Source organism: Eschrichtius robustus, chromosome 5, assembly GCF_028021215.1.
Source record: "Eschrichtius robustus isolate mEscRob2 chromosome 5, mEscRob2.pri, whole genome shotgun sequence".
NCBI classification, from domain to species: Eukaryota; Metazoa; Chordata; class Mammalia; order Artiodactyla; family Eschrichtiidae; genus Eschrichtius; species Eschrichtius robustus.
In genome coordinates, this window is record NC_090828.1 from 56089667 (window position 1) to 56113507 (window position 23841).

The 23841-nt window shown below is 41.8% G+C and overlaps 2 protein-coding genes across 3 annotated transcripts in view; both read left to right on the top strand.

Annotated features, from left to right (window-relative positions):
* PDE11A (phosphodiesterase 11A) overlaps nt 1–9539 on the top strand; it is a 464603-nt gene extending 455064 nt beyond the window's left edge. For both annotated transcript variants that reach the window (XM_068543893.1, XM_068543892.1), the window contains exon 20: nt 9256–9539. In XM_068543893.1, the coding sequence (XP_068399994.1) occupies nt 9256–9414 (159 nt within the window). In that variant the 3' untranslated portion in view covers nt 9415–9539. The remainder of the gene's footprint in view (nt 1–9255) is intronic.
* A 9087-nt stretch (nt 9540–18626) lies between these two features.
* LOC137764845 (intraflagellar transport protein 70A) lies at nt 18627–21315 on the top strand. The gene has a single exon (XM_068543890.1). It carries the CDS (start codon nt 18814–18816, stop codon nt 20809–20811), a length of 1998 nt encoding a protein of 665 aa, XP_068399991.1. The 5' UTR covers nt 18627–18813; the 3' UTR covers nt 20812–21315.
* Nucleotides 21316–23841: the final 2526 nt, after the last annotated feature.

The following is a 23841-nucleotide window of genomic DNA, read 5'->3' on the forward strand; positions in this document are numbered from 1 at the left end:
ACAAGAAACTTGAGAGATTAGGAAGGAAATGGAGAGGGAAAGAAAAGAGGGAGAGAAAATTTCAATAAAGCATTTTCACTTTTACAGTCACTATTAATCTGCTTCAAACCTAGGAAAGAAAATGATGTCTTTCTTTCTAAGTTATTGCTAGTACTGTAATTAGCTTTCAGGAGATTAGAATTGATGCTACAAACATCAGTGTTATAACTTGGCTAGACTATGCCCTTAGGATTCCGATTACAGATCTGAATCATTCTTACGTTGGATTCTAATGAGCTTGCTTGCCCTCCTCATAGTAAGTATTATCTCTGTGGCTTTATCATCTTTACTACTAATTTGGGTAACTCTCTCACATTATTTAGATCTTAAGCGCTCAAATATCACTAACAAAACAGAAAGATCTGACAATATTTTTTGGCATTTGCAAAAATCAGACATAGCCAACCTGTTACTGCTGAATAGATACTACAACTGTTACTGCTGTAACAGATCTGCAGAGTTAATATCACATATAGAAAAATAGTTTTCCCAACTGGAAAGAGACTCTCACCCGATGTGATAATTGTGGAGTGACACTGAGCTTCCACTAAGGAGAAAATAACAGCTAGTTGCTGTTTTTCCTTTCTGCCTGAGTTCACCTGGTCCTTAGGAAAAACGCAGGCTAAATTGATGCCGTCACCCGGGTCCTTTGAGTCCTCCTTCTTGGAAGCCGAAATCCCATAGGTTAGCTGACTTTGCCACCAGGGGGAGTTGGCATCCTCTGTTAGGGTCTTCTGAGTCCCCATAGCATGGGCGGTTCAGACTCAGCAACCTTTAAAACCTTTTAAAGAGTCTGTTTGGCAGACTCTGGGGGTTCAAGGAGAAGAGAGGTAAGTGCTAGCTGGTCCCTGACTCTCATGAACTTGGGTAGAGAGGACTGCCCGGTGAATATTAGCCGCAACCTTTTACGCTGGGCAAGTTGAGACTCCCTTATGCCAGCCACCAGTTCAAAGTCTGGTGGGGGGTTTCAATCTCAAGTAATTCCTGGGGGTGACAGAGAACAATAAGGGACCATAGCAAAAGGCCCATGATTTGGAGCTCAGAAACTCCCTCAAATGAGTTTGAGCAGAAATGGGAACTTGTTGGCTCAAGCAACTGGGGAGCATCCAGGGGATTCAAAGGATGTCATAAGACAGACACCCCCTTTCCTCTCCCTCCTAGTTATGTTTTGGTTTCATTCTCAACCAAGCTTTCCTCACACATCCTGGCAGCTCTAAGGTCACATGTTCATTCTAGGTATTATCACACCAAAAGAAAGAAGAAAAAGAAAGCCTCACTTCCAATAGTTCTGGGGAAAACCTTGCGAGACCTCTGACTGCCTTAGCTTGAGCCACACCCACATCCACATCCCCACACCGGTCACTGGTGTTGGTCAGGACTGAATTGTGCTCCTTCTCAGAGCACATGGAGTGGATTGTTACCTGAGGAAGGGTAAAGGGACTGTATATAGCCTCTGCTGTCTACTGCAGTTCACTTATAATCCACTGCCAGAAAAAGTTAACTCACAACTACCCGATGCAGGGGGTCAATTTGTTCAAGTATCAAGATGCCTAAATCCTTTGACACCTACACAGGTAGCCATAAAATAGAGACCTACAACCTGACATCAATTCTCTCAATTAGGAATTGCATACGGCTACTGGTAACAGAGATCTGAAATCACAATAGCTTAAACAAAATAGAAATTTACTTATCTCTCTGATAAAAATAATCCAGAGAAGTCAGTTCTAGGTTGCTATGATGTGGCAGTTCCATAGCCATCAGAGACCCAGTCCCTGTTTATCTTTCCTTAGCACATGGCTGCCATACTCAAGGTTGTCTCATAGTCACAAGATGGTCACTGTAGCTCCAGCCATCGTGTTAATATTCCAGCAGCAAGAAGGAGATAGGGGCAAGGGCAAAAGGATGCACTTCCCAACTGAATAAACTCCCATTTAAGAGTCTTCTCAGAAGCTCTTCTTTCTGAATTCTGCTTGCACCTCCCTGGCCATTCCTAAGCTTAAGGGAGGTGGGAAGGCAACTAGCAGTCTCTGTTAGAGATACCACAGTCCTTGTGGAGTAAATGACTCCGTCCCCAATGGGGCAGAAGTCATAAGGCTAGAGCCTCTTACTCCATTGTGTTCTAGCCAGGGAAGAACCCAACAGAACACGGTGCCTGGCACAGGTACACGTGTGACATATATAAACAATTATTACTAATTTTCCAACTTTCAAGTTACATACTAAAGCTTTATTTTAAAGGTGGTATTTTTAATGTAAATGTCTAAAAACATCTATCCAAAGAAGTCTTGGCTCACTTCTGTGTTCACCATTATTGTTTGATTATTTGTTTTTCAAAGCAAGTTTTAAAAACTGCTGGAAGCCTCCTGTGGTAGTTAATACATTATCTTAAGTAATTTAATGCAAATTAATTTTTACACAACCTTGGGTTTCAAAGGCCATTGAACTGGGGAGGGAAGGAGTGAGGTTTGGGGGGAGTCTGCTTGCTGCCTCCCATCTGGACCCACAGCCAGCTCCATCTGCTCCCACGTGTAGTAACTAACAAACACTTCAGCTACTCCCCTGCCAAACACACCATGTGGAGTTTAGCTTATTTTCTTACTCAGAAAAATGTTAAGATGCATAGAAAGATATGTATTTCAGGTTTTCTAGAAGACTCAAAGGGATTATTTTAGCATTTCAAAATTCTGCTTTTGTACCATAACTCAGATTTTCCATTGGGCTTAATGGTTCTTTTCTTTTCTGTGTTATTTCTGGATTTCATTCCCTTTTAATCCCACAATTCTCCTTTTCTGGTAGGGTCTTACAACACATTCATATCATATGGGAGCCACCGACAGGTTCAGGGTAGAGAGCAGCCAACTCGGATGTGTGATTTTGATGGACCAGGATGGCTACAATGAGAGTTGATTGGACAGGACCCAGGGGAAGAAGCAGGGAGCCCAGGTAGGAGCTGCAGGAGGTTAAGGCAGTGGAGAAGGTGAGGGCAGCCTGAAGTAGGGTGGTAGAAATGGAACTAGACTGACACATGGAGACACTTTGGAAGTAGGATTGAGAGGACTTGGTGATAGTTTGGATGCGGGGGAAGAGGCAGAGGTCATGGATGATCCGTAGATTGCTGGGTTGGGCAGTTGGGTGGAGATGGTAATGCTTAGGTCCCTGAGGGAGTAAACCTGAGAGCAGAGGAGGGTTCGCAGGAAGGCGATGAGTTCAGTTCAGGACAATCAGTTCACTGGCTCTGGCCTTTACAACACAATGGAAGAATGGAAGGTTGACAAGCCAATTGGGATTCTTAGCAACTACAGCACTGCAACATGACATGTAAAATTCAGGAATATGTCAGACTCAATGATGAATAATCTTTACCTTTGGGAACCAAGAAGGATTAGCAGTTCAACAATTCACTAATTTAAAAGTTTGGGTTTGCTGCACAATTAGCCACTTCTCTCTGAAGTCACATAGCTTAAGTAGAAGCCTCCTTTGTTTCTTGGAGATAGGTACTCTTTACACATGTGGCTGGCCAGTCTCGAGAATTCAAGAGAATTTCAGGAGCTGCCACCACTTGCATGCGTTCTTGCCCCTTCTGTTGATGGTCTGAGCAGAGATGACACCAGCTGGTCATGTCTTCAATTACTTTCCTTTTCAAAATACCAAAGCCCAAGTCAGCTTTTGGACATTTTCACCCAGGAAGTTAAATAATCATGGTGGAAAAGTGATCACATCTTCATTACAGGGATATTGCCTCAAACAAGATATTTGAGAGGGGCTCCAAGTTTATTTTCATATTTTATCAAAAACTTGATATTTAAAAAATATTTTAATTTCTTTCTTCTCTGCCATGCATTGTATCTCTTAGTTTCTGATTATTTCTTTTGGGTAAGGTGGGGATGGAGGACAGCAGAAAATATAATTCTTATTGCCAACACTCTGGAAATACATGAGTCAACAATTGGAAGTAAAAACCATCTTCCCTCTTTGTCTTTTAAAAAAATAAATAAATAGCCAGCTCAGATAATTTCCTCAAAGTTTTTTAAAGGTATTAATGACATGGTTGGACATTTTCAGGGTCCAGGAAAATCTGGTTTTAATTTGGTGGTGTTCCTCTCTCCCCTCTGTAAGACTGGAGGTGTAGGGACTTTTTCTAAGAGCATGGCTTTCTCTGCTTGTTCCCCTGTCCCACATCTGCCTCCATCTATCCAGCAGTTGAGCTCCAAGAAGTGACTGTGGTCAACTAATAAGTACACATGGGGCCAGCTGATAGCAGATGTGGATCCTGATGGCAGCGGGAAAGCAAGAGTCACACTTCTAGCAGCTTAGCGAACTGATAGAAACAAGCTCTCAGCAATAATGGTAATAAGACAGAATACTATATTCATTTCCCAAGGGGCTCATTCTCAGGTTGCTTTTACCGCAGGATCTTGTAGCAGGTCAGGCCGTCCTGACCCCACTCGTCCTGGCCTTACCCCATCCTCCTGCCACTGCTCTGTGGGTGGAGTAGAGGAGGGGTGCTGTTCCCAGAGATGACTGAGCTCGGAGCTAGAGATCCAAAGATACAGGCCTTGTTTCCAGTCTCCCTCGGAGCTCATGGGCTAGTACCCAAGACAGAGTTGTTTAAAACCAATTATAGGGACTTCCACTGCTGGACCAGAGTAACAGGGGGAAAAGAAAACCACCGAAAAACAAAAACAAACAGAAAAATACATAAAACAACAGTTTTCAGACACTGGGCAACAGGCAACACACTACAGTGATTCCTGAGAAAGGGGAACAAATGAAATGGGCCCTCCAGGTGCCCCAGCTTTCTCCCTGGGGAGGGTGTCCAGGCCACAGCACAGGGAGGGGAACCCAGGCAGAGCTCCATGGTCCCACTGAGATGAGGAGGCAGAGCCAGGAATCTGGGGAGGCCAAGGAAGTGAGAGTCCGCAGGGAAGAGCCGCAGAGAAGAGAGGGCTCCCGAGATCTGCAGAGGCCCCTTGCGTCTTCGGTGCCGTTCACCCCAGGCGTGTGAGGAAACCACTGATGCTGGAGAGCACCAGCGAAAAGGAGAAGGCAGAGTAATCCTCAGAGCTCGCCCAGGCAGGGGAGCAGTCCGTGGTCCCACCACCCAGAATTTTAGAGAAAAACCTTGACATAGATGAAGTTCTGGGTACAGTTCTCAGAAGATTACTGTCTCGGTAGTGGGGCCAGACTAGCCCTAGACTAAAGCTGCTCTGGACCCACCTAGCAAAGCTTAAAGGCACGCCTCAAAAGGATCGAATTATTATTTCCAAGTAACCATCAAAACTGCATTCCCCAATAAAACTGAGAAATGTTTAAAGAAGTTTAAAAAAAAGAAAAGAAAATCAGGAACCCAACAACATAAAATTCACAATGTCTGATATCCAATCAAGAATTGCCAGGCATGCAAAGAAGCAAGAAATCTGACCCATAATAATGAGAAAAATCAATCAGTACAGACTAAGAAATGACACAGATCATAGAATTGATAAAGAAGGACATTAAGACATTTATTACATTTTATATGTTCAAGAGAGTAGAGGAAAGATTGGGCATGAAAAACAGAGTCATGGAAGATATAAAAAAAGACGCAAATCAAACTTCTAGAAATGAAAACTACCATTTTTAAGAGGAAAACTACACTAGATAGGATTCACAGCAGATTAAGCTCTGCAGAAGAAAAATTCAGTGGCATAGCAATAGAAAATTGGAATTTGATCCCTCTCCTCTCTCTATACTCCAGATGCTAATTTCTACACAGTGTGATTAGTCTCACTCAAGCATTATCACAATGATGTTGTTCCGCAAGGTTCTGCTTTCACTCCCTCTCTGAAACACTGCAAATGATGAGGGAATCAACCTAATTATACATACATACATATATATATATATATATATATATATATATATATATAAAATGGTACCATGCTTATATGTATACATACATATATATATAATCTATGTATTTATGCTTACATAGGCATAGGCATAAAATGTTTATTGAAGGATACCCAAGAAACTGATAACATCAGTTGCCTCTAGGGAAGGAAACTACATCTCTGGGGCAGGGATGAAAGGAGATTTTAACACTATGTTTTGTACCCTTTGTATTCATTGGACTAGTGAATGTGTTACTTATTGAAAACATAAATAAAATATGGAATAAACTGTACGTGCTGGTCACAAGTGGACTCAGCAGTGGAGTGTGAAAGGAATCAGGAAGCAAGTGGGGCCCCTCAGCCACCTGGATGACTAGGTGCCCAGGGCCGTGTCCGCAAGTGAGGCAAGTATCCAGGGTCCTGTCTGTGATGGGCCAGGGTTGGGAGCTGCAGTGAGCTTGGGAGTCTCAGCGATATCCATACACAGCCCAAGTTGGGTTTTGAGGTCAATAAATCAATCCTAACCTACACTTGGAGCGGCACATGAGTCATCAGCCTACTGCTCAGTAGATTCGAGCTTAAAGGGAGAGCGCCCCAAGGATTAGAACCATCAGGTCGATTACAGGGATGTAGTTTTCAGCTCAGTATAAAGAACAACATTCTAAAATCAGAACAAAGAGTAAACCGACACGCCCAGCCAGGGAGGTAGTGAGTTCACTGCCTCCGGATGTGTTTACACACTGAATGGTCACACCACGGGGATGTCACGGAGGGGACTCAGCATCCTGTGGTGGATGGTGCCACACACATAACCTTTAGAGTCCCTCTGTGTGTATAGGGAGAGTGGGCAGATGGGTGATGTGTCCCCTTTCTCTTTTGCTAAGAGAAGAGTTAGTCAAACGAGACAGAGACCAGTAGCATTTGCACAGAACTCATCGGGTGTCACTCGCTGATGAGAAGTTTGTAGGAATACCCATATCTTTCTAAATACTGGGAGCAATTCTCTTGCTGATGGTACATTGCACGTAATCACCGTAAACCTTGGAATTTAGGTTTGTGGATAATCCCTTGCCTTCCTAATATTCTAATAGCTCCATATTCTTCCAGCTAACTGCATTTATATAACAAATTTATAGTGTAAGAATAATTCTTCAAGATGAGATTCTTGCTACCTTTGCCTAGAACCAGCACCTGACTAGAGGAAAACGATATTCCAGTGTGGCAATTCTGTGTTTAAGGAGAATATGAAATAAAGAGAAGAAGGAATTCTGAGAAATAATGTACCCCCCCCCCCAAAGAATTTTTTTATTCAACACAAAGAAAGCAAGACAGAGAACAAAGAGCTAGATAAAGGAAAGCAATCTGTTTGGGGCTAAGCCAAATAAACATAAATAGTTTAAGGAATAAATTGGTAGAGTAATTCGAATCATGGGCAGGTGCTATGAATGTAATTTAGTAAACGCTCGGGAACCTGCCAAGGAAGAGGAAAATGTGTTGCTTTTGAGATCATTTCCCAGCAGCTTCATGAAAGAAAACTGATTACAGGAATTTAATAAGTAAAACAGAGCCAGAACTATAGTAATCAAATGAGTTTTTAATTACATTTCATGCATAAAAAAATTCCAATTTGTGCTCCTGGGATTAAAAAAAAATAAGTTCTAGAGAAATGCTTTTGTGGCAGGAAAATAACATAAACACTAATTTCCATAGGAATTATAGTAGTTTAATTAAAAGGCTTGATCAGAGCGAAGAGGAGCCAGTGCCAAACTATACTAAAAACCATGGCATTCGTCGCCACCTCTTACACTGTTGTCTAAACAAAAACACTGCATTGAGCAGAACACAGGCACCTGCATTTTTCTCATGGATGTAAAGGGGATTTTGATCACTGCCTGAGTTATTATGTTGCTGTGATTCATTATCGTATGGAATAACAAATACATCTGATTTCAGATTAGACGTTGTTGCTTGGTGTGATAAACATCGCTTATGAAAGCGAGAACATGCTGTGTTTATGGGACACGAGTGTGAGGGGACACCGCCACGGTGGAGTGCTCGCCGCTCAATAGGATCCCTGCGTACTTCTGGGCTTTCAACCCCCCACTTACCTTACATCTAGTTACACTTCCCTTGTATCCCTGAAACTCCCCAGAGCGGAGGGTTATTTGAGGGGATACTTCAGGTCCTCCAAACAGGTGGTTTGCAGTCATGCTCAGGGGATTCCATCCTCAACAGAAAGAACTATTATTCTTCCTGTTGGAGGACTTCGCTCTGGAGCACCCACTAACTACGGGTCCGGCTTGGAGGAGGCTTTTCAGGAGGTGTCCTGCAACCACGGTGGTTTAGTCACCGGTCACCTTTTGTTCCCCTTGTGATGAATGAGACACATCTGCAGGGTGTCTCCATGGGACTGGGGGTATAATCTGTGGCCACAGAACGCTGACCCAAGGCATTAAGCGGGACCATTACCTTTCCAGGGGCTAAAGCCCCGCAGCCCCATGATCCCTGTTTCATTCATTGCTTTGTTCCACCAGAGGGGTGACCCACATTTTGTGAGGCTGGAAGTTTGTACCATTTGGGAGTTGGGGACCCTTTTTTAAAAATAACACAAAATTAAGTGCAAAAAAGAAATATTTAGAAGGGCCTCCTAAAAGTGAGGACCCTGAATCCTGAGCTTCCTTAGCCTTGTGGTCAGTCGGCCTCCAGCCCCACCCTACATTTTCTCTCCCTCCTCTCTCCTGCACCCCTCCATCTGTCCCTCTCTTCCACACCCCTTTTTCTTTTCTCTCGTGTCTATTTCCATGCATGTTCTCACGTGATCTGTACATTTAGCACAGTCCCCAGATCCTGTGCTTTACAAATGAGCTCCTCTCATCTCAGGATTTTACCTGGCCTTTCTCATTCACGTGAGTCCACCCAGAGTCATCTTTGGTGGAGCAAACGGTAGGTTTATTTTTGTAAAAATTTCAGTTCCTGATCTATTGAGACCTGGAGCCCTCCCTTGCAGGCAAAGATACACATACTAGTAGACCGTGTGAGCTGGATATTTTGTTTCCTGTTTGATGTGAATTTAAAACAGGATCATAGTCAACTTGGCTGGCACCCCCTGGAGGAGTGCACAGACATCTGTCTTATTTTTTCATTTTCTATATAAGCTCTATTAGTACAACACAGTGGTGCTAAGTGCATGTTTACTTCTTGTAAATAGCTCATGTTTACCAAAATAATCATCACTTTCATTTCTTACAGCCAGTTGCCATTCTCCTCACAGCTGAAAGCTAGAAAATCATGGCAGTGACTCCGGTTCCTCTCTCCCCCACCTGCTTTTGTTTTATTTTAGGCTTTGGTGAAGGTCAATGTGAAACTGAAGCCGATGCTGGATTCGGTGGCTGCCAACAGAAGTAAGTGGGAAGAGTTGCACCAGAAAAGGCTGCTCATCTCTTCGGCTGCCTCTGCCCCCTCTGTCAATCTCATGGTGACAGGAGATGACAGAGACTAACCCTCCAGGTCAGCTGCGGCTGTGAAATGACTGCGTCCTCAGGAGCCAGCTTCGGTCCCACCACAGCATTCTTTTGTTCCTTTAAGCTGAAACAGACATAAAGTCTCAGGGTTGTGCTGGGAAGTGTGCCTGGGCTTTCACCTTGCAGTGTGGTGTCAGCAGAAAGGACAGAGGAGGAGGTGGGGCAGGGAGCACATGCCCCAGGATGCTCACCTCTCCCTGATGAACAAACATGGGCTGAGACGAAGATTCTGGGCAGCGGGCCACTTGGGTCCAGGACCTGAGGACGGTTGGCCCTGCTCACTCTGAGCCGAGGGAACGTTGAACAGTGAAGGCGTCATTAGTGCTGCTTCATGTTGCGTATGGCTGTTCTGTTTGTTACAAGCCAAACAATGCCTGCCTTTGCATCCTCTCCTGAGCTCCCCCTTTTGCGCCAGACTGTCCCAAGAATCCCAATTGGTATTCTGTAGAGATATCTTATTTTTAATCCTAAAGCTTCTTAATGATGGATCAGAGCCTTTAGAATTGCCTACGTAAAAGAGAAACTATATTATCCTTACAAAAACCAGCCATTCCCAGTTTTCCCCTAAAAAGGTCTATAGTAGGAAGACAGCAAAAGTGTTTGGCTGATTGGCGTTTAGACAAGATTCGTTAACACTGTATTGGGATTGTGGTCCCCTTTTTCAGTTTTTTAATTCAACCTTCACTGTAGACCAAGTCTTCTCCCAGAAGGAATGGATTAATAGACTTCAATTAAAGTAAGGGTGAAAGGAAATCTATAGGTGGATTTAACACAAATGACACATGAACATTCAGAACTATTTCCAACAGTGAGACATTTCACAGGACACAGCAGAGCCACGGAGAATGATCACTGACTACCCTACCTGGAGCTCTCCTAGTGATGAGTTTCAGTATAAAATGTAAGGTTACCACCAGTACCAACCCAAAGCCAAATGGAAAGGTCCCCAATTTTGGATTTTTCCTTATGTGTAAGATATAATGCTTAAAGGGTTAAGAAACAACAGTCTAGGCAGAGAACAGATATTCTATAGAAAGCTAGGTTTATAGTAGATAAGAATAAGCTATATTAAATAGATGCAATGACTAGAAAGCTGAGAGACTGAGGACATGGTATGCCTTATCCAAAGAATGCTGGGCCAGAAGCTACACTTGTACCCTAGGTTTGGCACTATTCTCTGGATGGCTTTAGACAAGTCACTTAACTTCTCCCAGCCTTTTTCCTCATTTGTCGAATGAGATTACACTAGGAAATTATTTTCAAACATGATTTAACCTTAGAACTCTTTGTTCAAATAAATCTTACAAAGAATCCCCAAGACATAAAACATCTAAAAGCCCAAGTCCTCAGTTTGAAGCTGGGTTGGGAGAGCCAGAGCCCCTACAAATCCTCATTTCTTTGATTACATACCTAGTAGCCCATAATCGGGCTCTGAGGAGTTTGAAAATCTCTGGACCAGATGAACCTTGAAGTCCATTCCAGCTCTAAAAAAATCTAAAATATACAAACCATTTTTGTTCTTGTTGTTGCTTGTCTGTGTCAGTTATTAACTTTACTACTCAAAGAAACAGGGGCCAAGTTCCACCAAGGACATTTTTTTCCTGGCGCATAGTAGACATCTGGGAAATGTTTAAAGAATGGGTAAATTAAAGTACCAAAACAGAAATAAGGGAAGAGCAGGTGCCCATGGGGAAGAAGGAAGATTCTATATGGACAGAAATAGAGTAAAAGAAAATTATAAACCAGTCAAATGGGGGGAAGAGGAGGAGGAGGAGGAGGAAGAAGAGGAGGGGGAGGGGAAGCAAAAGAAAACAACTAACAAGGAAGAGATAGGAACCGAGGCAGGTGGTAAGAGAACTGATAAAGGGAAGGTGAACATCAATCCAAACCAAGAAAAATGGCATGTCTTACCAAACAAATGAGGGTACAGAATCCTATCATCAATTGCCTAGAAAAGAGAGATACTTGAGCAGGGAGGGGGTTGACAAAAGAGAGAAGGAAGGAGTAGGAACTCTAAAAAATAATGTTCCCAGCTACCTTTTACAGCTGTCTCTGCGGGAAGACTGGAGAAACTAGAGGAGAAAACGAGTGCAGGAAAAATTGCCTCCACAGAGCAGGTAAGTGGAGGTTGTTCAGATTTATGGATGTTATTAAGCCAGTTTTCTGAATCACTCTGCTATAAAGGAAAACAGCTTCTGCCGGGCTGTCTCCCTCCTTCAGGTGAGGAACAAAGCGGGGGTGGAGGTAGGGACAGACCCTGGTTGTGTGTCTGCAGCTCAGAAGCACTGCAGGTGTTTCTAGCTATTGTGTCACATCATGTTTATATCACAGGTGGGAATTGAAAATCAGTCCATGTGAGGCAGAGATGAACCCACATCTGTCATCCTCCCCAACGATAAATAAATAAATAGCCCAGACAGGCGGATGCCAGTGTATCTAGAGCAAAATTCGAAAGCATGTGCTTTATGATAAAACTAGACCCAGGGTCCAATGGAGACTGCAGGTAGCTACACGCACTGTGGTTACCCTGAGCGTTGATGCTGCATATTGCTAAGGGGAATGTAATTTATAGCACAAACCCTACGGCTTCCACTAAGGTTGAGTTTTCCTCTCATTTTCTTGCCTTTTTATTGGCTTCACTGCATGGTTGCCAATAGCAACACCCACTGGTAGCAAGAGGAGTTCAACACCATTGCAATCTGCCATAGAGTGGAGCCCTGACAATGTCAACCATCAATCAAGCAGCTGTTTGTAATTGCCTCCATCTATTTCTCCTGTCTCGAGGTATCTTTCCTATTGGGGGTCAAAATTCAGAAACTGCTGACTAATGCCCCGGTCTGTTCCTCCACAACCATCAAACAGTAGAAAAGAGGGTAGCAGCCTCCCTGGTGCCAACAACCCAGAGGGGTTAGAGGTTGAACTCTTGGGCGTTTGAGGTATTTTTAATCCTTTTCTAATGTATAACTTTCCACGAATTTGGGGTATGTGTGGTTACCCATATAATCTGCTTTTCCAAAATAGAGAAATTTTCCCAATCCTTATTATTGTTTACTTCCTATTGGAGGAAGGCATTTGAAATGTGAGCCTTCTTATAAAACCTACAACTGACCAGATTATGTGCGCTTCCTCAGGTCTCTTGGCATTAATGGTTGAAATGACTTCATCCTACTTACTCCCCGAAGTGTATTTTTTCAGGCAGGCTATTTATAATTTTATTAGTCAGTGTGTGGAAAATACATGCACAACCTACAATGTAGCTGGCAATCCCAGCCAGGAGGGATGGCTTGGCAAACTGTAAAGGGCACTACCCCAGTGCACAGTGGATGGGGCTCCCCCAAGCCTGGCCATCGGCCAGACCTGTTATCTTGGGACTCTCAGGTCTCGGGTTTTCCACTTATAAAATAAAAGCACTGACTTTTATTCAGTTCATTTCTGCACCAAAGGACCAAGCTGTATTTAACTTTAAAAAATTGTTCCACATAACTGTCTTAGTCACTCTTCTCAAAAAAGATAGGAGCAAAGAGGTCATCTCCTCACTAAAGACAAAATAAAAAGTTACATATATGGAGTAGATATAAAAACAACCTTATCACAGATGTGTCTGAGCCTGCCTCTAGTGATCACAAAAGACATGGTCATCAGTACATGGTTATCGGTACAAAAATATACCCTTTTATTTCATAAAGGACAACTTTAGATTATCTCATATCATAGATATCCCATAAATGGTAGTCAGTTTAATTTACAATTTATAAAGTGAGTCAAAAGAAGTTAAAAATTGCATGTGTGCTTTCTGTTTCTAAAATCTAAGCTGTCTACCCATTTCCAGGTATTTTATATTTGCATACACATTGGGTTGGGTTGGAAATAATCTTTAAAAGTTTGTTAGTGAAATAACATTATCTAATATTAATGCTACAAGAATTCAGTTGCTTTTTTCATGTATCAAAATTTATCATATTTGATCCACCTACCTGAAGTCATTAAACAGAGTCTGCTCAATTTACTTTGTGGTAGAATTGTTTTAAAATCCATTTCTCCTGCTGACTCTTAATGAATTGCACAAAGATAAAATACAGTTTCATCCCCATTAATAGTGTGAAAAACTCCTCTCAAGCAGGACAGAAATCTAAACATATTAAGGGAAGATTTACATCGAAAGAAAAATGTTTTGGCTGGAAAAAAATAAACACTCAAAAAGGATTCATTAAAGCAAAAGAGCAAAACCTAATTTGGTACCCTAAAAACTCTGGCAATGCCAGTGAAGTTTCCTTGTCTGCTTCAGAATAACAGTCCCTGAAACTGTTGTTCTGCCGCATGCTGTAAAGAACTCCCAAAACTCAAATGTCACAGGAAATTAAAGGTTGAGTCTGATGACAAGAAGGCCAAAATTTCATAAGTTTCGTAGGTGAGCAATAATAGAATAAAACACATAGATGGCAGAAATAAAGTGGTGTGTCTGGGGAATTTCATGTTGAGTACTTGGATTTAACAATGCCTGAGGTCCTGCTTACGTCGCTTGTGTACCTTTTCCTCAGCTGGTAATTTGGTGGTGTACATCTTTTCTAATTTAATTTTGAATGTTCTTGCATATTTAGTCCATCTCTCAACAGTGCTAAAGATAAGTTATTTATCTGTGTAACATATCTCTACCAATGTCATTGAATGTATACACTGGCACAGAAATATGTTTGTTTTATTAAGTAAATGAAGTATTTGCTATAAAAAAAATGTGTTATTTCAGGCCACCATTTACCTTTGTGTTCATTTGCTGTGTGTGTATGTCTGTGTATTAGAATCTCGATTATTTTTTTCTTTAGATTTAGATTAAATCATATTTAGATGAATTTTTAAAAACACAAACAGCATTGTATGGAAACAGGAGTTTAGGTTTTGGCTAATCTCATTCCCTTGGTTAAAAATGCTTTTGCCATTTTATTTTGATGTACAATCATCTAAAAAGGATCCCCTACTGATTTGCTTCCTAATTATTATTGTTTTACACAAAAGAAGGGAAATATGTCTTCAACTGAGTTGTCTGCCATCACTCCATTTGTGTAGATTTCCCAAGCTGAGGTGTCATTATAAGAATACTACATTATACACTGTTCGCCCATTTCACAAGCATTTAATCCATGATTTTGAAACTGCTTTAAGAGACCTAAATATCTTTGTTTTTAATAAAATGCTTAAAGTTTAACTAAAGCTCTGGAATAATCTTTATTTCTCTTAAGAAGGACGATTTAAGGACTGAACGAGGCAAGCATGCATCCGAATACCTACGATTTAAATTTTGACTGTCAATTTAGCCCATTAACCTTGTCCTGATCTGTGATGTTTGCCTGTGTGAGAGGGATAGTGGGACAGCCCTGTCCACGGAGCATTTTAAAGATGACAAAAGGTTCTTTGAATTAGTGAGGATTTTCTGGAGGGATGAGAGTCTGCAGCCCAATGCAGACGGGTTCCTATGTCTGTTACAGATTGCTCAAATTTGCGTGGGCAATTACACAGGGGGATCGCATCCATGCAGGGCCTCCAGCCACTGACGCCATACAATTACACAACGGCTTTGGTGCTTAAACTTTAAAATTCTTACACCATTGTGCCTGTTCTATTAGAACTGCAGCAAATGATCCAAAGCCAATTCAAATGACTGGAGAGGAGGTGCTCAGGGGGAGAGGGAAGAGGTGCAGTGTGGCCCCTACTGGCCAGCTTAAGCAATCACCAATCCCCCTGTGCTGAGGCGACCACAGGCTTCTTTGTGCTTTGCAGTCCATGCTTTTCAAGTGAGGCCAACAGTTAAAATTACCTAATTCACAGAAGGGCTGTGAGGATTAATGAGGGAAGTTAGGCAAAGCAGGACCTGGTCCTGGTACAGAAAGTCCTGCATAAACACAGGGGCTTAGAGTAGCTCTTTGTTTGGATGGTTGATTGATTTCTTTAAATGTCAGTATCCACAGTTGTGCCTTCTCTGGTAATTCCATTTATAGACCATGTTATCGTGCTCTTCCTAACAAGTTAATTTAGGTAGTAGCACCACAAGCCCCCAAATATAAGCTACTTGATTTTTTTGTTTTTAAAAAAAGGTATATCCAAGAAGGAAATCTAATTAAAATATTAATAAAGCTGGAACTGCCAGTGAAAGGAGAATTCATAATGAGGTTAAATGTCTTACCATCTGAGCATAAATGTTCCCAAATGTTGATTTGGTATAGAATTTTTCCAAAACTCTTAAAAGATTAAACAGATGCTCCTAAAAGTCAATCAGTTATATTACCAATTTGACACTAATTTATTCTTTCTGCCTTCTTTATGGTGGAAGATTGGGGGGTGGGAAGGAAGAAGCAAGGGGACTGAACCACCAAACTGGCCATCCTGAAGAAAATGGCCTGGAATGAAAGGGAAGAGAAATAACAACTGGAAAATGGTTTTGCAGAAGGTCTTTATCAAGGAAATTGTCTGACCACAGCTGTGGTTGTTGAGATGTTCATAAATTACCAATGTTTACCAACAGGAAGTGATTACATTTAGAGGATAAATAAGAAAACATAACTTCCAACTAGTTTTAAAAGAGAATGTCAAATAGATTATACATACAAATAGAATACGGAATTTGGTCATCTCACATTTTGACAGGCAGAAACATAAGCATGTTAAGAACTTTTAGCTCCTACACATTTTGCCCGAATGGAATTCTTCTACATGGTAAACATGCCTCCCTTTATACAGCAAAGTCCACCCTGAGTCCAACACTGCTTTCCTAAAGTCTAATTCCTTTCAATAAGGCACTAAATCTTTTTATTGCAACCACAAAATTCTTTCTTATTGCTAGAAATGGTACAATACACTAACTTTTTTGATACATGCTCCAGCTTTCCAAGATTCTGTTGGAAACAAAATGATCCTTTATGACATTTTATAATATTCCACCCCATATACTGCTTTCCAGAATTTCTATCATTAATTAAAGGGCCTTCTTTCACCATCCCCCTCCCCAAAAACCCCTAATCTATTCCCCAACTGCCTGTCATAGACTAAATAAAAGTCAGTCTATCACAGCAGCAGGGATGGTCATGCCAATTTCACAGCATGATTTGTGCACTCATTTCATTTTGCAAATGACCCTGCCCTCCATCTGTCTAAGCCGAATGTCCTGCTTTTTCCAAGCCAGGCCTCAGGAGCAGCAGCACATGAAATAAGGAGGAAGACACAGAACGTCTCCCTCCTGCCCGCTTCAGCAGCCACACTCACAGACAGGTACCAGCACAGAGAGGGGAACCTCAACTGATGCCTGTAGGGATTGGAGAAATTTGGGGGAGAGCAGAGATTCCTTCTATTTTGCTTACATTCCCAAGAAGCCATTTGAAGGTGAACGCTTTCATGGTGCGAATACAACTCTGAAAATCAGACTGATAGACTAAAGATATAAAAGGCAATTTCCCATTTCCATGTTCTGTCATGTTACCTTGATTTACAATAGCACCTCATCCAAAGTATCAGGTCATACATAAGAATTTTAAAATACTGAGCCTGAGTTTCCAAGAGACAAGTGTAGTCAGGCAGCCATAAAGGTGAAGATCCTCCCCCAGCCACCTACCCACTCCCCAATTACTGAGCAGCGCTAGCAAGCATCCCTCAACCCACATACCTCCCTGAGTTGAAGGCCCTAAAAGAGTGCACCCAGAGATCAGGTTGAAAGAAGCCTCGGAATAGAGTTACGGTGGACCCCATCAGCTGCTTTCTCTGGGGCTCTTAGGTGGGCCAGAATGCCACTCAACCCGTCTGAAATGGGTACAGTTTGTCCCTTTCTCAGTATTCATGAAGTGGAAGGTTCCTTGTCTGGTCCCACCCAGAAGGACAGACCTCTGTCAATTTCTCAGCAGGGAAGACTGAATGAGTATATAAAGTCAGTTACTTTATGATACAAGCAATCACATGCCTGCAGAAGTCTCCTGCCAGCTATACTGGGTGACTAGGAACTATACCACCCCCACTAGTTATTTCCTAACACCTGCTCACAGCTGCAAATCAGATCTGGAAGTTCAAATTTCTACTGCCCACACCAAGTTGGTTCGTTGTTTTAATGGAGGAAAAAAAGACACTAATGTTCCAGCATACAATGTGGCAGCAAACACTGGGCCTTTACAAACTCATCTATAGGAAATAAATGGAATAGGTTACAAGCAGTCACTATTTCCTACTGAAACTAGCTGCTGGATATCATGGCACTGCTGCTAACTACCTAGCTGTGTGGTCTTGAGCAAATTATTGAAAACTTTCTAGTGCACAGATTCCATACCTGTAATATACAGATCACACGGTGGTCAATAAGATTAGAAATAATATGTGTAAATTGTCTGAGGGCCATACTATATGGTTGGTGTTGGCTCTGCAATTTATACATAGAAAAGATATTATGGGCAGCAAAAGGACTTGCATTGAAGCCTTTAAGTATATAGCAAAGACATGATTTTATTCATACGCCGTTTATCTTAGATACTAGACAGTCCAATGCAGATCATGGACGACCAAAGGAGATGCAGGGAGATCAAGGAAGACTGGTTTCTTATTTGTAGTGAAAGTTGGAGCGCCAGGCCAATAGATATGGCCAAGATTAAACGCCAACATCTGTTCAGTAATAACTGTTTGGGTGAGGGGGGAACACCTGGATCTAAAATTAAACGTCTCCCAATACCAGATAATATTCACAAAACCATTTCCCATCATTAATTTGTGGAAACGACAAAAATAAGAACTATTATTACCCTCTGCATTTATGTCTTAGAAAGTGTGCCCTCAAGGCAGCTTAAAAATAGAAGCTACTCTAATTCCAGGAGAATGCCAAAGAGACATTGCACCTTTTCCTTCCCATTAAAATACAAAAACAAACCGCGAAACGACGCCATTGGTATGTATTACAAAGTGTATAAGGCTAAAAACGCAAGGGATTTCAGACCGCCAATCTTTTTTCCCCGCGGCAGAGACAGGTGACACAGCAGGCAGCCAGCAACTCTCAATCAACCTCAACACTAAAGAAAAGCGAGTGAAACCTCATCTCCCCGCAACCGAGGGTCCGTCCCGCAGAGACTACGCCTCCCAGCATGCAGCGCGGCCACGTCCCGACGCCGGCGCCATCGGACCGGTGCATGCCGGGAAGTAGAGTTTCCGTTTCTGAACTGCCACGAGCCTTTCATGGACTCACGACCTTCGCAGCCCAGAGTCTTCGAGGGCCAATACAGTAGTTTAATTATCCACCTCAGTGATTCCTTTATATTCCTTACGGAGTTTTTCCGTTGCAAAGCAATATCCGGACAAGCAGCCTTCCGTTTCCGGTTGGCTTGTTGCCGTGGTAACTGGGATGCACAGCCGCGGAGGTTATGGCGGGGCTAAGCAGTGCGCCCATCCCCGACGGGGAGTTCACCGCGGTCGTGTACCGGCTCATCCGGGATGCCCGCTACGCCGAGGCCGTGCAGCTGCTGGGCGGAGAGCTCCAGCGGAGCCCGAGGAGCCGCGCCGGCCTGTCGCTGCTGGGCTACTGCTACTATCGCCTGCAGGAGTTCGCGCTGGCCGCCGAGTGCTATGAGCAGCTGGGCCAGCTGCACCCGGAGCTGGAGCAGTACCGCCTGTACCAGGCCCAGGCCCTGTACAAGGCCTGCCTTTACCCAGAGGCCACCCGCGTCGCCTTCCTCCTCCTGGACAACCCCGCCTACCACAACCGGGTCCTCCGTCTCCAAGCCGCGATCAAGTACAGCGAGGGCGATCTGCCCGGGGCCAGGAGCCTGGTGGAGCAGCTACTGAGTGGGGAAGGAGGAGAAGACAGCGGGGGCGAGAACGAGCTCGATGGCCAGGTCAACCTGGGCTGTTTGCTCTACAAGGAGGGACATTATGAAGCCGCATGTTCCAAGTTCTCTGCTGCCTTGCAGGCTTCGGGCTACCGGCCCGACCTTTCCTACAACCTGGCTTTGGCCTATTACAGCAGCCGGCAGTATGCATCCGCGCTGAAGCATATTGCCGACATTATTGAGCACGGCATCCGCCAGCACCCAGAGCTGGGTGTGGGCATGACCACTGAGGGCATTGATGTTCGAAGTGTTGGCAACACCTTAGTCCTTCACCAGACCGCTCTGGTGGAAGCCTTCAACCTCAAGGCCGCCATAGAATACCAACTGAGAAACTATGAGGTGGCCCAGGAAACCCTCACAGATATGCCTCCGAGGGCAGAGGAAGAGTTAGACCCTGTGACCCTGCACAACCAGGCGCTAATGAACATGGATGCCAGGCCTACAGAAGGGTTTGAGAAGCTACAGTTTTTGCTCCAACAGAATCCCTTTCCCCCAGAGACCTTTGGCAACCTGTTGCTGCTCTACTGTAAATATGAGTATTTTGACCTGGCAGCAGATGTCCTGGCAGAGAATGCCCATTTGACTTACAGGTTCCTCACACCCTATCTCTATGACTTCTTGGATGCCATGATCACTTGCCAGACAGCTCCTGAAGAGGCTTTCATTAAGCTTGATGGGCTAGCAGGGATGCTGACTGAACAGCTCCGGAAACTCACCAAACAAGTGCAGGAAGCAAGACACAACAGAGATGATGAAGCTGTCAAAAAGGCAGTGAATGAATATGATGACACCCTTGAGAAGTATATTCCCGTGCTGATGGCCCAGGCCAAAATCTACTGGAACCTTGACAATTATCCAATGGTGGAAAAGATCTTCCGCCAATCTGTGGAATTCTGTAATGACCATGATGTGTGGAAGCTGAATGTGGCTCATGTTCTGTTCATGCAGGAAAACAAATACACAGAAGCCATAGGTTTTTATGAGCCCATAGTCAAGAAGCATTATGACAACATCCTGAATGTCAGTGCTATTGTGCTGGCTAACCTGTGTGTTTCATATATTATGACAAGTCAAAACGAAGAAGCCGAGGAGTTGATGAGGAAGATTGAAAAGGAGGAAGAGCAGCTCTCCTATGAGGACCCAGAGAAGAAAATCTACCATCTCTGCATTGTGAATTTGGTGATAGGGACGCTTTATTGTGCCAAAGGAAATTATGACTTTGGTATTTCTCGGGTTACCAAAAGCTTGGAACCTTATAATAAAAAACTGGGAACTGATACCTGGTATTACGCCAAAAGATGCTTCCTGTCATTATTAGAAAACATGTCAAAACACATGATTGTGCTTCGTGACAGTGTTATTCAAGAATGTGTCCAGTTTCTAGAACACTGTGAACTTTATGGCAGGAACATACCTGCTGTTATTGAACAACCCCTGGAAGAAGAAAGAATGCATATTGGAAAGAATACAGTCACTTATGAATCCAGACAATTAAAAGCTTTGATTTATGAGATTATAGGTTGGAATATGTAGTAATGTCTAATAATGGCTTTTATCAAAATGGCTCTGTTAACTATACATATTTGCAACTCTTTTATCTGTTTGTCCTTTGGCATCTTCACATTTGTTATACGTTGAAATCTGTACACTTTGAAATTATAATTAAAATAATTTAGATGTATCTTTTGAGAAACCTCACAAAAGAATTATAATAAAAAGAACTTGAACCCTAGAAGGATTTATGAAAAATTCAAAAATGAATGGGGAAGTGTGTCTAATAGTATTTGTAATGCCTATGTTCTCTCTCCTTTGTATCTTTTGTGTTTTGCTATATCCTGAAAAAATTCTGCATGAGAAGATTATATCATCCAGAGACCAGGCACTATCAAGTCCAGAACTCAATGTATAGAACATCTGGACATTAATAATAAGGTTTCACATTATACTTCAACAATTTACCCTTAAGTAACACTAATTGGTAATGAATACATTTTGCATAGATTTAGTATGTCTTGGCAGAATTTTCCAATACAATTGTAATGCTTTATCTAACAAAAATTCCTTATGTTCTAAAATTTTTTTTTAATCTGTAAGATTCAGTAGGAAATATTGTACCATAGTAAAACTATGGTGCCATAGTAAAACTATGGTGCTATGGTGTGGAGACAATAAACAATTGACAAATTTCCATGGTTTTCTTTTGTCCATTTGTTAATAATTTGAATATATAATCTTACTCTTTTCATAATTGATCTTTAACAGTGATTAATAACAAGTACCCTTAGAACTCGGTTCTTAATTCTCGTTTCTATTTAAGACACATTAATACTGGACTTTGTTTTTATGTTGTAGCCTTTTGGAAAAGGAAAAATATTCTACGCTATTCCAATGACCCTATCAAACTCTCCTACTCATACCATAGAATGGTATCAATGGATTCTGAAAACTTATCTGTTAGATTCATAATGCCAGTTTCATAGTCAAAACTCAATAGTGTTTGGGGGTTCTCACTGTCAACCCCACTCATTCTGCATAGACATTTAATTTTCTATAAGCTACAAGAGCTTTACTGTTTGTTTCCCCAACCCCTTACACCTTTGCTCTTCATAAAAGTAACTGTCATGCTCACTTGATCTGGTTTAGAAAAAGTCAAAAGCATTAGGTTGAATCATATGAAATTGCTGATTTTGAAAGTTTTCAGCCTATAAAAATAGCAATTCCCATGGATCAACCTAATAGCTCTCGATGAACAGTAGGAATTCCTGCTATAATAATTTTCTTTTTCTTTCACAGAGGAAACAGCTACATAGGTACCCAGATAAAGCGTGCTGAGAATAATTCTTCTGCAGCATGACATCTTTGGGTACTGAAATTCTATCGTAATCTGTGTGAGAATTTGGCTCATAGTGACTTCTACTGCATGGGCTGGAATTTATGTCATCTTTTAGTCTGTTATCCGAGCTGGTATCATTTATCTAGTTGATGGTGATGGTCTCATATTTGGAAGGAAATTCTGAAGGGATTATTAAATGAACTAATATGCTGTACATTGGAGGAAATTTTCCATTTGCTTAAGAAGTATAGAAAACATACAGTGTCCTCACTCAAGTAAAGGACTCCTTTCCAAACCTAGTGGTTCCTTCTATTACAAATTAACTTCTGGAGCAAGTAAAGAAAAAAATATTTTACAGTTTTGGTTTCCCTGTTGGCATGTTAACTGGGATGCACACTCAACACACCTGCTGTTACTGAACTACCCCTGGAAGAAGAAAGAATGCATATTGGAAAGAATACAGTCACATTTGAATCCAGACAGTTAAAAGCTTTGATTCATGAGATTATAGGTTGGAATATGTAGTAATGTAGCAATGTCTGATAATGGCTTTTATCTAAATAGCTTCATTATCCCATTTCACACATTTTAAAAATCTATATTTATCCTTGACAACTTTACAGTTGTTACATTTGAACTTTGTACACTTAAAATTATAATAACAAATATTATTTGATGAACTTTTCCATTTTTTTAAGAAGAGTAGGGAGCATGCAGTATGAGCTAAATCACTTTTTCATTCTCTCTGCCAGTAACAGTAACCAGGTCTTGCCCTCAAGCAACAATTGCTAGAGTGACATCTTTGTATAAGCAAGTAACCGTAAATAGCAGTTTCTATTCTACTTTAGGCTGTAGAAAAGGGTGTGGCATGAGCCAAAGAACTGCTAAAGTGGGTATGTTTGCATTCCTCTGGTGACCAGTATGTAATGGTCCATGGCTGGACCATTTCTCAATCAGCAAATAAATATAGGTTCATTGTGCCATCTCAGGATAGACCGTGCTGTCCAATAAGACCAATTCTCACTTTAATTTTTGCCTCCACTCCATGTTTTAGTCCTTCAACTTTCTGGGTCTCAGCAAAGTTGAGTATGGACCCTGGCCTAAGCTCTTTTAGAAGTAGAAGTACTAAATGAATGAGAATTGGTTTTTTTCAGGTATGAAGTTTGGTCCATGACTTCATTTTTCTTCCATAATTTGGTTGCTTGGTTGGTCTTAAGTTTTATCATCAAAATTTCCCTTCATATTCCAGTTTTTATTTTCCAGAATTGATTGTGCCTCCTTGTGAATACTAACAAATATCAAGTGTGGACACTTTGTGATGTGTTCAGTATAGTTGAAAATGAGCACCGAACTGATAATGAAAAGACTAAGGTATGAGTTCCAGACTTTCCAAAATCAAGTTTCAGGACTTAAGAAATTCATTTACCCCTTGAGATCCCAGTAATTCAAACTACTAGACTCTCTTCACAGTTACTTCTGGCTATAACATCTGATTCTGTATAAGTCATATAGAAGAAAGTTGCCTTCTTTTACGACGTGAATATATAAACAAGTCACTCAGGAACATAATATATATTTGTATTATAAATGAATGTTTTCTGGTATTTTGACTTATGAGAGTAAACGTTAACCCCTCAGGTAGATGTTTGTTGTTATTGTTGGATGCTATAACATTTTGACTACTACTAAGAAATTTGTATTTTTGTCTTTTTTTTCACTTGGAGATTTGC